Genomic DNA, 12,867 nt, shown 5'->3' on the forward strand with positions numbered 1-12,867 from the left:
TAGTCAATGAAGTTGGTAAAATTCTTTATACTTAACACTTAGGTAAAGTAACGGAGGGGCATAAACTTATTATTGTTTATGAACTTGTTTGAATGTTTAACATTTGTGTAAAATAGAGAGTGTTTTCATATTATATTTTTGCGTAAGAGGTCTTTTTTTGGCATTGCTGCGAACTCAGCTCTATACGAAGGTATTCTATTTTTGCTATGTACTTTATGCATTTACTTTACTCTTTTTCCAAACCGCTTTTTGCATGTCAGGCAATTTCTTTGCTCTTTATTTTTGCTTTCTTTTGACAGGCTGCGCGTGCTTTTTTCTAGCTCATGTTTAACAATATAAATTTATGCAGGCAGTCGGTCGTTTGCAACTTTTGCTCACAGTTCGCCACAAGCCGCAGCACCTATGTATGTATGTATGTAGGTTCGCATCGCATTCGCTGTTGTTGTTGCTGCGGTTAAGCCGCCCATCCGCCACCCACTCCACCACCCACTCACCCCACCAGGGGGCATCTTGATGGAGGTTGCGGTGCACTCAAGTGCCTGCTGCCGCTGCTGCTGCTTCATTTTCCTAATTTATACGCGCGCTGCGCTAATGAAAATTTACGTGGCAACCGCATACTGTTTTGTTGCTACTGCTGTTACACTAATAATTCATTGTTTCGAAATGGCCATAAGCAAATTACTGACATTAAACTATTTGTGGGAGGTAACATGTTGTTAGATTAATACACAACAGTTTTCTTAAATGAAGTGGTAAATGCAAAAGCTATCACTGTGAAGTCCAGTTTAGTCCACGTAGTGTAGAGACGCACCAGGTAAGAGTGTTTCGACAAGAAAATCCATTAAGTTCTTTGAAAAGTAAGCTCTGATATTCTTTGTTTAAAGTGTAGTGTCGCTGCTCCTTGTGCTTGTTGCCAGACGTGGGCCCACCACTTGAAGCATCTCTGAGAAACCCTGAGCTCCACTTTTGACCCCCCTCCCCTTTCTGCGGTTGAGAGACGTTTGGTGACAGTCGCCGAGTAAGGCCACTAGTCCCACTTATATTTCCGCATTTCCTTACCCGATTTGAGTAAGCGGTTTCATTTTATTCAAATCATTAAAATTACAAATATTTTTTGGGAACAAAATCAGTTGATTCCGGTTGAATATGCGAATGTGGCCATGAAGGATCTAAGCGAGGAGTTACTGGATCGCCATTTCAGGCAGCAGCTAGCCAGTTACAAGTATGCCGATCAGGCAAGGGCTAAGCAGTCGGATCGCCCCATCATGGCCAGATGGATAAAGATATTCGAGAAGGCTCCTCTCAGCGAGAAGTTGGCCCGAAATAGCCTGATGCTGCTCATGCATGGCCACTTGAAGGACTTTGGAGTGCTCAAGGAACCGTTCACGGATGTGCGTAACTACAGTAGGAATCTGAACGTAATTTTGGATGAGTACAGAGGCCAGCCATGTAAGAAGTTAGCTACTGGCAAATCACCTACACTGCTCAAGAAGTGCTCGACTCAAATTTTACGACCCAGGAAACTGGAACCCATCAAGGAGGTTTCCGAACAATCGGAAAATGATCCTACGACCAGTAGTTTTGCCAGCATTGTGACAATAATACGAAAAACAAATACGCGATCCTCTGACTCGAAGGATAGCCAAGTTTATCCAAGGACTGGCTTCGAGTCCCCAAATGGTGCTGATAGTCACACTGTGAAGAAGAGAGTCGAACTATTGGAGTATGAGCTCTCGAGAAATAAGCAGCATCCATCGAGCTCCACATTCAATCGGGATGCACCTGACAGCGGAAGAACCCATTCCTCCAGTTCCTTATCCCAAGAGAAACTCATCAAGATCACCAATGTCATAGATCAGGTCAACCGCCGATCAAGTGCTGTGAAAAATCTGAGGGATTGCTTTGAGGAAATGGCCGAACGTTTGAAAAACACAATCGAATCAAAATATAAATCGAAGATTCCGCCGCCAAAGCCGCCAAAGAAGATTCATAAGGATGTTCCTGCCGAGCGAGCCAGTGCCCAATGCCATTCTCCTATTGGCGTTACGGACCCAACTGTTCAGGGATTGCTGATGCGTAGAGAACAGCTGCGTGTCCAGTGCTTGGCATACTACAACTCGGATGGCACGATGAAGGATGTGATGGACATGCCTGATCTCTCAATGGATACTATGAAAGCTGAACAGAGAGTCAGAGGGTTCATAGTTGGTGCCTACAAGGCCTTGGAGCGTCTGAAACGCTGGCGCGGAAAATCCAAACGGTTGAGATTTTTCCAAACCTGCTTCCAGAAATTTGGGCTTCGTAATTTTTGGGAACTACAGGCTCTGGATCGAAGATTCGAGAGGGTGGCGCTCAAGTGGTATCGCCATAAGGTGATGGCATGTCTACAGAACACCTGGCTTACTTATCGCAGAAGCATCTTGGCCCAGAAGCTATCGTACGACGAGGACGATCTACAGCAGATGCGCCACCAGATTGAGCTGCAGGAGGAGTTGCAGCGGGAGCGAATGGTCCACCTGGCCAAGATCATGGAACTGTGCAGGAGCAACTGTCACGGGATCGTCACGCATAAAGTCCTTAGCAAGATGCTCGATCGCCTGGAGGATGAACACGACCAGCTGGCCCGGGATCTCAAATCACTGCTCCGCCAGAAGGACCAACTGTTCCAGTAAAGCATCCTGCGAATCCGCAACTTTTCTCGCACCAGATTTTTGATATCATTTTGCACCTTTGTGTAAGCCCGTTTACACCGCGAGCTACGCTGCTCGTTAATTAATTTAAATACTACGCTTTATTAAATTAAGAACTGCTGACAGGGATACAAAGTGAACGGGCGAGTTGGGGAAAGGGACCAAAGCTGGAGATGACTACACAATAAACAAACAATCTACTCGTAAACAGCAGCTATTTTTTAGTTATGCAATGTTTCCGTTGCAGCTTTGCGAAAACCAGAAACGGAAGCTGCGTTACAGGGTTAAAATAGAATAGAATAGACATTTTGTTAGCAAGCAGGGATTTAGCAGCAAAGCCAGTCGGTAAAGAATACAAAAAGCAAAAAAAAAAAAGGAATTCAGAAAAAGCCGGGAAAAAGGCAAGCGAAAACTGTCGCTAAAAGCAGTTTTCCAAAGTACTTTCCATCGAGTTGGCTGGGCGTGGTCGCCATTGAAGTCCATCGGTGGTCAGAGAACTTGCCGCAACTTAATATCCGCAAAGTATCCGATATATATATACACATATATAATTATGGCAGCATAAGCGTACAGTATATATAGGGTACATTGTACACTGAGCGCAGTTATAGGTAGGGCATAAGTGATGGCTTCATCGGGCTTCGTTTGGCTTGTGAATTTATGGTCTATATTCGGAAATTTGCATAGAACGCTCTGTCGTCTCACAAACACCTCCCCTTTCCCCCCACCTACCCTTTCCCTACCCATTAAACTCGTCTACGTCTGAATTAATTAATTATTTATAGCTTGCGAAGCACGATGCTACCCTTCGCTACCCTGCCCATCGTTGGCCATGTTTTGGCCCGGTTGCAAATTCAGCTGGCAGTTATGGCTTAAAGTGCCAGTGGTGTCCTAGACCGGAGGCTTTAAGCAAGACGTCACCCTTGGAAATTGGCAATTGGGAATTGGGAATAGGTCTTATCTAAGCGAAGTGATCGCAAAATATGGTTTCGTTTCAATCCCCCATTTCATAATGCATGGGGATGCATGTCAGGCACGCACACATAATTATAATTTTTACAACGTCTAAGTAAACGCAAATATTTTATGCAAAGTGCCAGCTTTTGAGGGAGGTTGGGAGAGAGGGGTATTTGGTGACTCAGGTAGGGCGGTTCTACCTGTAGTAATGAATGGCTGTCCAAAGAAGGCGGCGCGACATTCGCTGCTAGCCATCAATTGTGAAACAAAGGGTATCAAATGCGGCTGCGGAATCGTTTGGTGTTTGGCAAACTTTGTGACGCAGCCGGAAATGGTGCTAAATATGGAGAAAGTTGAGGCTGCGAAAGCGAAAGGGAAGTTATCGAAAGAATAGGTATCCATTGATTTCTTATCTTAGCTTTATCGTTTTTAAATTGATAAAACTGGTTAATCATGTACCCCTTTATTGTATAATGAATTATTATATCAGTGTTATGTATAAAATGTTTGTTCTAGATTTCCTTATTGCATATTACTCTAAGTCTTCTACTAAATCAAGCAAGGATTAACTGATTACTTTCCAAATTAATTCTACAATTTTTAATCGTATATTTATGTTTGTTGCAATTTTATGACAACATCTTTGTATTTTCTTCTTGATCATCAAAATTTCGAAATAATTTTTTTTCAATCACTTTTTAATAACCATTTTATGACCGACAGAGTACACGGGAATTTCATCAATTTGAGACGCTTATTAGTCGTTGTCTTATATTTATTCTTTCTCGGCAATTTCAAATAGCATTAAGAATATAATTTATGCCACTCAGCGCACTCAGGTCTAGCAATATTAATGATGGCCCAACTGCTCCGACTCTCTGCCCGGTTCTCAACGATTCTCTGGGCCGATCCGATGTGATCCGATGCCCTGCCCTCCAGCCAAAGGCTATAAATATGATTGACTAGCCCGGCCAATCGAGCAGTGAAATTTTGAGTTTCGTTTCGCAAAGCCAGCCAGCCAGCCAGCCAGTCCGCAGGAGCAGTAATCGAATGGGAGTCATGTTGGTCAAGGTCTTGATGGTGAGTGCGCCGAACTGTGGATATATGGATTTGTGGATATATTTCAAACCTATCAATAATCCTGCCAGTTCGCATTGTGGCTCGTGGCCCTGAGCCAGGCGAAGCCCCAGCTGTTGGTCACGACGCCAGTGAGTTATGCCACCGGAGCGGGTGCCTCTTGGCTGGCTCCCTCCTCCGCCGCTTACTATCCGGCGTATGCCAGCTATCCGGCCTACGCGGCGTATGCGTATGCACCGGTTTATGGCGCATACGCCACGTATCCATACTACTCGTATCTAGGGCGGTGAATCCTGCTGCTGCGGGCCAACCGGAATACTAGGTGAATTTGTAGCTATTCCGGGCTTGTGTACAGTGGCAGCAATGTTCCACTTACTAGAAGCAGTGTGATTGGATTTACAAACGTAAGCTGAGTATAAGAAATTAATAACTTTTTTGTTTGGTAAATGTAAAAAAAATATTACTCAAAGTGATTGCAATTGCTACAACTAATATAACATTTAAAGTGTCCCTTGTGAAATTAATGTTCCTTAGATTTATAACTAAAATCTATAGCTTTCTTTTGAAATTGAAAATTGGCCCACCTTTAGATAATTCTTTAAGATTATTAATAAACAATCCTTGTATAAATATAACAAATATCGAAATGCAATAAATAACTGTCAACTCGAAAAGTGCCAACTAAAATGTTATCTAAATACAAAACTCAAAGACCTCGCTGTGAATATTTTCATGTCCTGTTTGTGTGTGTGCTCGGAATAATCCAGTTGGCAATGTTCTATTTTCCCTCGCGCTTGATTCGTTTTGGCGCCTGAAATCAAAGCGGCATAAATACATAAAATGATAAACAAATCAATAAATGGCAAGAGGCATCATCTACCTTTAGCCAGGTTCTGTGGGATTTTCCGTTTGCGTTTTCCTCTTTTCCAGCACATTTTGCCCTCCGTCGTTCCTCAAATTTGCTTACATCTGCGCATATTTTCACTTGCACGTCTTCAGTTGGGAATAGGGAGTTGTTGTGGATGGGGAAAACTGGGGTAGGAGTACTAAGGAGGAGTCCTATGGAGGAGTACGAAGGAGCACGGGTAGGGCAGGATGTCGGTTAGTATCTTGGTAACGCGCTACTGATTTACCTTACGTGTATAAATCTTTTATTCATGTAATCCATTTGAAAAACACGTTTGCACATGATTGTGTTCGTTTCGAAAAAAGGGAATCTTTCTAACATATGTACATATATGTCTGGCACATCCGACTTTTATATGTGCGGTTCGTGTGTGCGTCTGTATTTGATTTGAAAAATCGTCAAAATTATATAAAGTGAATACAAATTTCATTTGCTCGGTTTTATTGCTTCGCCAGTTGCCATACAAACATCGGTTGCCAATTGCCATTGCGCCACAGTGAAGGCAATCAAAATAGTTACATTTCTATTTGAACAGCCAATTAACGAGGTGTAAAACTCTTTCGATTCGCAATTTATTTGGTTTGAGATATAGATACGATAAATTGTACAAAGTGAGTCAAAGTCAAAGGGGTAGTTTAATGAGTATAAAAGCTACATATATTTTCAAATTTATTATCACATTGGAAATAACACAAATGCTTTTAAAGTGCTGTAGTAAATCCGATTTAAGTTCTTGTTTTGTGACCTGGATTTTTATTAAAAACCCGGAAAGTTATGCTCATTAAGCGAGGAAAATCCTTTTCCCAAAACTTGTGCCTCCCTGCTTATCATATTTTCGCCTACCTTTGACAACTTTTGGCCAACAAAAAAGGTGGGCGAAAAATAAAAAGTGGATGACAAACACGATAGGGCGACAACAAGTAATATTCAACGTGAAAAAGGCAAAAAGTTGCCGGGGTTGCGCTCAACGCAGTTTTATTGAATAAAAGGTCATTAAATTTGGACGCTATCTGTTGCGAGAACTTGCGAAAATGGAGCAGCCATTTTCCCCTGTGCGGATTTTACTAGCCTTTTCCGCTTAGGTAGCAAACTTTACAACTACTTGGCATTTACCACCTGAACGGGCGAGGGGCGATGCCAAAGTTATGATAAGGAGCAGCAGGATACCGCCGAGGGGCAGAAGGCTCCACTCGGCCCTTTCAACGCGCAGGACAAAGTCAAGCAGAAAACTTAACTGGAGCCGCTGGCTGCGGGAATAAAAATAAAAAAAAAATATATAAGGGAAAGGGAAAGGGAAGTGGAAGTGGAAGAGGAGGGAACGCGCAGGAAACGCTGAAAGGAAGCATATTTCATATAGAAAAGAAATCCTTTTAAATGGAAAGTTTAATCCTGGCCAAGGCAAAGCGCAGACTTGCCGCCTAGGTGCAGATGGAGGGGAAAATCGCGGAAAACCGGGGAAAGCGGGAAAAAGGGGACGCCAGATGCCTGGCTTTCGATAAGAACTTAGCTGAACCGAGCCGAGTGGAAAAAGCGGAGTACAAATTGCTCCCCATCACTGCTCAAAGCCAAAGGAGTTCATTTTGCCTCGGGAAAATCGCACAACAGAAGGGGCAAGTGGTACACTAAAAAATAAGATTAACTATGCATATTGCTAAAGCTTAATAAACAAAAAGTTTTCATTGGTTTGATCAAGATCACTTATTCACTTAACTATTGAAAATCTGTTTAATGTCCTATTCATCTCTTAGTGTAAGGTTATAAATGATGAAGTTCCTTCAAATTAAAGAAATGTTTTTGTAAGAAAACTTTATCCTTTATTACCTTTTATTATTTTAAGAGAAATTTTCCAGGTTTTTTTTTGGTGTTTTATTGACGCTTTGCCACATCATTAAAATTTTCTAGTGTGTATACTCTTTATAAAGAAAACACGCTTGACTTGTCGTCGGTATGTACAATTCTTTATTTACACAAATTGGTCAAGATGGGATTCACAATCGCACTTCTTACTTCTTCAGCAGAACTGGGGCAGCGGCGGCGATGGGGGCGGTGTAGGCGGCAGCCACGGGAGCGGCGATGGGTGCTGCGAAGGGGGTGGCGGCATAACGGGCAATGGGGGCGGTGTAGGCAGCGGTATAGGCAGCTGGGGCGGCGTACGCAGCGGCCACTGGAGCGGTATAAGCAGCAGCCACTGGAGCGGTATAGGCAGCAGCAACGGGAGCAGTGTAGGCGGCGGTGTAGGCAGCTGGGAAGGCGGCGCTGTGGGCCACCGAGTTGGCGGTGTAGCTGGAGGCGTAGGGAGCCACGTAGGCGGCACTGCCCACCACAGCCGGAGCGGTGTAGGCCAGAGGAGCCACAATACCGGGTTTGGCAGCAGCCACAGCCACAACAGCGAAGAAGCAGACGGCGAGCTATAGGCAAAAGTAATCCTTAATGGGCAAGTCCTTTAAATCCTTAAGGTAATCAATGAACTTACGAATTTCATGTTGATTGTTGATTGGTTTTTGTGTTTGGTTGTAGTGACTACAGAAAGCTGTGAGCTTGATTTGATGTTGAATTCGCCCGGTTGTCCAGCTTATATAGTGACCAAAGCCACTTGGACACGAAGGCCGCGTTTTGCCATGCAACTGGCATCGCTGACATCGCAGCTCAAAGTCTTTGACTCCGTTCCAGTTTAGTGGGCCATGCCAATCCAAGCCAAGCCAATCCGATCCGATCGGATCCCATCCCATCCGCTGGTGGTGTGCACGCACACTCGGCACGTGCCGGGCCTAATTCGATTTGACTTTGTAACCGGTGGCTGAGTAATTGAAATGCGTCAGTCCACGAGGCGGAACAAAGGCCGTAAACCAATTATGATCGCAGACTCCATTCAAGTGGCAAAGGATTTTGATGGATACTCCTATTATGCAGCAACAACAGCGTAAAGAAGACCAACATTTAATAAGCTCAAAAATAATATATGTACAAGCATACTTTAAAGATTATATTAAGTCCTTAAATATTTATACTTATATACGTAAGTATGATAATGACATAAATTCATATCTTCAATCTAAAGTTAAATTGCTACCGAATAAATAAATCGTTTTACCTAAAATCAAAAAATGAGAACTTACATGTTTTAATTTCAATCAAGAAAGCACTCAAGTGATTTTTGAAAATTTTGAAAACTTTATGCCACTCCTGACAACTTCTTTCGCATGATTCCCACATCATTCCCCCCCTTTCACCCCGCCCCAACTGCTTTGTTCTCATGAATAATTTGTGGCAACCACTTAAAGGCAGCTGCCCCCCTCCTTGTGCTTCCTTCAAATGTCGCTGGAATTTCTAGACGAATTCAAACCAAAAATTTTTAATAGACTTCATCTTGATGAGGGCTCCTGGATACGGATACGGCTTAGGACTGTTGTGATGCGGTGGGTGGAAAGTGGATGGAATGTGGGTGTCATGTGTGCCATTCGCCTTTTACGGCACTTAAACGACGCATTAACGCGCACGCACAGCTGCTGCTGCTGCCACGCCCCTTGCCACGCGACACCACCAACGCACCCGATCCCGATCCTGATGCAGACATAACCCCGGCCAAGTCAGAGGCAGTTGAGCCTTTATTACGGCAATAAACTCAACTTGGAGCAAAAGGGACTGGGCGAAAAAGGGAAAAGTGCCGCGCATATTTCACGCAACTTGTTCAAAGTCCCTTCGAGCTGCCCATCACAAATTGAGTTTTCTGGGTAGCTAGGTAATTACAAAAGTCACATATAAATGTATTTTTTAATATTTAAAATTTATAATAATTCTGAGTAATTATAAAAAATTTTTTAACAGCCTATTAGAGTTGGTATAGCTGAGTAATGTTTTAATTTTAAACTTTTTACTTATTTTGGTTGAACGTTTTAGTTTAGTATAGACATAAAATTTTAGTAGTAACTTTTAATTAAAAAATACATATATGTTTAGTTAATTTAGTTCATAAGTTATGGATATCCTTGAAGTCGAGCTTGATGCGTTGCTCACTTCTTTTGGTTCCAAAGTCCTCGTCCCAAGCTTTGTCCATGTCAAACGGAGCGATTTTTGTGCGCGACTTTTTGTGGAAATTTCTTGCTTTTTAATTACTTGCCGGCACTCGTGGATACATATACATTATCCCCAGCTCCGACTCCGGGTGCTCTTGCCTTCTCCCAGGGGACTGCTCTTTGATATGCTCCCCGTTCGGGCCACTCGAAAGTTGTGGGCACTCGAGATGGCTGCCATTTGGGGGGCGGATGTGCCATCAAAGCTTTTAGGCGGATTAACCAATATAATAATTTCAGTAGCAAGTCCTCGCCGCAAACTTGACAATGAAAGCAGCCTGGTGGCCAGGAGGGAAGTCAAGTGTCAAAACAAATATGTTTGCCGCCTGCGGTTGCCGTTTGCTGTTCTCAATACATGCCCCGCTGCCAGCTGCATGATTGTGCATTTAGTAGACACCACATCCACATCCCCTTACTCCTCCACATCCACGAGGGAGCACATCCACGGATGGCAATAGGCTGGCTCGTATGCACAGGCACATGGCAAACACTTGAGCTGCACAAAAGGAGGCAAGGAAGTGGCAGGATGCGCGCCAAATCCTTCGCCTGCAACATCATCATCGAAAGCGGCTGAAAAGCAAACCCGAAGGAGAACGGCAACAATTTGCTGTAGTCGTCGAAAAGACCAACCAACTCTTGCAGCAAAATATATTTATATATACAACAAATCAAATATTGTTTATTTAACAAAATTTTTAGGAAAGTGGCCTCAAATAATATAATAGTAATATAGTTTTTATATATTAGAATAATATACATATGTAATTGCACATCATTTTTTCTGTGTGTATGTTGCCACACCCCCTGAAATTCACCGCCCATTTTGAGCGGTGCTTTATAGCCACCATCCACCAATCCATTGCGCTGCTGAAATCGCGTAATTGGCATTTTTAAGCAAAATTCACGCTTCAACACTTTTTCAAGTGTGAGCCTGGCGCAGCAGGAGCATCAGGATATGTGTTCCCGAACAGCCTGCAAGAAGTGGGTGAAGTTGGGTGGAGTTGGGTGGAGTGGCCTTTGTGGTGGTGCATCCTTGTGACGTACGCTTTACCACACACGGCGGCGGCCTGCACTCGATATTTCTAATTAGTGAGTTCTAAGCTCTTTGCCCGCAATTTGTGACATTTATTAATTAATTTCGGTTCTTCCAGCGGTGAGAGCGGATAATTAGACAGTGATTAGCCGGATTTATTGTGGTCTATTAAAATAGGCAAACAGGCGAATGGTAATGGAGCGGAATGACTTGATAATTTCCTGATATCGGCCCGGCATAACACTCATAAATCACTCGAACTTCAGCTACCTTTTCGTTGGCGGTTAAACCCGTAAGACCCATTAAATTGTAAGCCCATTGCAGTCGTCAAGGTCAGGGACAAATCGCCGAGTAACGGACGTTCAGGCACGCACCAAAAATAAGACATGGTCAGGTCTAGACCACGAAAACTAAAACGAAAAAATTGAAAGAAAAAAAAAAAACAAATTCAAAAACAGTAGCCAAGAATTGCGCATGCGCAACGTCAATCGAAAGTCGTTGACTTGGCAACCATCGATGGCTGATCTAAAAGCGTGATCTGCATTGGTAAATAGCTCGAAAAGTGTAAGTGGCTATAAAAGAGTCGTGCAGCTGGCTGTTGGACATCACAAACCAATTGGCCATCTACCAAGTGACAATCCAAAAAGAAAACCAATACATCAACATGTTCAAATTCGTAAGTACAGGAAAACTATTTAGAACGAAGTTTTGAAGGAGAAGGAAGCCTTTATAAACTAATATAAAAAGTATAACTGATATTTAAACAAAATATTGCAAAAGATAGTAGATATCTGAGAAAACCATTTTAAGTAACCTTATAAGAATGAGTTCCATTTGCAGAACTTAAATCATTTTAAATATTAATTTTTGTAGTAATTCTTTTAATATTACTTCACTTAACACTTACATTGAAACTTCCACCATTTAGGCTGCTATCTTCTTCGCTGTTGTGGCTGTGGCTGCTGCCAAGCCTGGAATTTTGGCTCCTCTGGCCGCCGCTCCTCTGGCCTACACCGCTCCGGCTGTGGTGGGCAGTGCCGCCTACGTGGCTCCCTACGCCTCCAGCTACACCGCCCACTCGGTGGCCCACAGCGCCGCCTTCCCAGCTTCCTATGCCGCTCCAGTTGCCGCCGCCTATACCGCTCCCATTGCTGCTCCTCTGGCTGCCGCCTACACCGCTCCCTACACCCGATTTGCCACGCCCTACGCCGCCGCCTACACCTCGCCCCTGGCCTACAGCTCGCCCTATGTGGCTCGTCCCTATGTCGCCGCTGCTGCCGCTCCTCTGCTGCTGAAGAAGTAAATCCATGGATTGTAAACCCTGCGGAAGATATTGCCCCATGAGCTTGGCTCATGGACTGGCATTTATTTTCCATGCAACCCCTACTTGTGATGCATTAAACCGTTTAGAATCTACATGTTATAATTGTTTTTCATTTATGGGTTTATAGCTTTCAAAAGTAATTAACTTTAGCAATCTTAAGGGTATCTCATTTATCAATCCATTATGAGTTCTAGTTACTACTTGCAAAGTACATATTTTAGCTGACTTCAAAACTATTCATATAACATGTGAGATTACAGTTTTATGGATTAGCATGCCAAGCACTGGCATTCGCATATTTAAATGCTCCATTAGCGAGCGGTTTTTTGCGGCCATTCAAGCTAAGCGTTCAATTATTGCTATATGTCGAGGCTGCGGATTGGGCCTGCATATAAATGAGCATGGAAGCCTCTTTCATCTGCGATGAAATTGTCGGGCTCCAGCCGCAGGCTTCAATGAGTTTGGATATGTACTCGTACGTAGTACGTACATCCTGAAGCCTGCGAAAACCGAAATTGCCGCAGCAACCGCAAGCCACCAAAATATGGGTTAGCATCCTTCATTCTCCGTTCTCCGTCCTCCATCCCCAATTCTCGAATTCCTCCGGCTCAAAGCCGAAAACACCCTCACCACCTCAAGGCAAACAGACATCAGAGATGACAAGCCGGCTCGGAGCAGTAAATTAAAATTGACACCTGATGCTGACACAATTTGAGAGGTCTTGGTATCGAAGGCCGACTTGGGTTTACTTCACTCCCGGCGCTAATGAGGCCTGAAACCAAAATGCGTCAACAGTTCAGTTCGGTTCG

General features: G+C 43.5%; 4 protein-coding genes across 6 annotated transcripts; 3 read left to right on the forward strand and 1 right to left on the reverse strand.

Moving 5' to 3' along the window:
* The first annotated feature begins 1,085 nt into the window (after window positions 1–1,085).
* On the forward strand, window positions 1,086–2,818 carry CG8006 (uncharacterized protein). The gene has a single exon (NM_139934.4). The coding sequence runs from the start codon at window positions 1,161–1,163 to the stop codon at window positions 2,670–2,672; it is 1,512 nt and encodes a 503-aa protein (NP_648191.1). The 5' UTR covers window positions 1,086–1,160; the 3' UTR covers window positions 2,673–2,818.
* Window positions 2,819–4,475: 1,657 nt separating this feature from the next.
* Window positions 4,476–5,394, forward strand: CG8012 (uncharacterized protein). 2 transcript variants are annotated; one of them, NM_001259735.1, is made up of 2 exons: window positions 4,476–4,727; window positions 4,796–5,394. In NM_001259735.1, the coding sequence occupies exons 1-2, from the start codon at window positions 4,698–4,700 to the stop codon at window positions 5,012–5,014; spliced, it is 249 nt and encodes an 82-aa protein (NP_001246664.1). In that variant the 5' UTR covers window positions 4,476–4,697; the 3' UTR covers window positions 5,015–5,394. The 2 variants fall into 2 exon arrangements, with proteins under 2 accessions (NP_001246664.1, NP_652448.1); NM_144191.5 differs by having other exon boundaries at window positions 4,627–4,727; window positions 4,796–5,155.
* Window positions 5,395–7,427: 2,033 nt separating this feature from the next.
* On the reverse strand, window positions 7,428–8,179 carry CG13674 (uncharacterized protein). 2 transcript variants are annotated; one of them, NM_139935.3, is made up of 2 exons: window positions 8,105–8,179; window positions 7,428–8,039 (listed from the first exon to the last, which is right to left on the reverse strand). In NM_139935.3, the coding sequence occupies exons 1-2, from the start codon at window positions 8,111–8,113 to the stop codon at window positions 7,635–7,637; spliced, it is 414 nt and encodes a 137-aa protein (NP_648192.1). In that variant the 5' UTR covers window positions 8,114–8,179; the 3' UTR covers window positions 7,428–7,634. The 2 variants fall into 2 exon arrangements, with proteins under 2 accessions (NP_648192.1, NP_001261570.1); NM_001274641.1 differs by having other exon boundaries at window positions 7,556–8,039.
* Window positions 8,180–11,336: 3,157 nt separating this feature from the next.
* CG13678 (uncharacterized protein) lies at window positions 11,337–12,149 on the forward strand. Its single transcript, NM_139936.3, has 2 exons — window positions 11,337–11,410; window positions 11,663–12,149. Exons 1-2 carry the CDS (start codon window positions 11,399–11,401, stop codon window positions 12,035–12,037), a joined length of 387 nt encoding a protein of 128 aa, NP_648193.1. The 5' UTR covers window positions 11,337–11,398; the 3' UTR covers window positions 12,038–12,149.
* Window positions 12,150–12,867: the final 718 nt, after the last annotated feature.

Source organism: Drosophila melanogaster, chromosome 3L, assembly GCF_000001215.4.
Source record: "Drosophila melanogaster chromosome 3L".
Taxonomy (NCBI): domain Eukaryota; kingdom Metazoa; phylum Arthropoda; class Insecta; order Diptera; family Drosophilidae; genus Drosophila; species Drosophila melanogaster.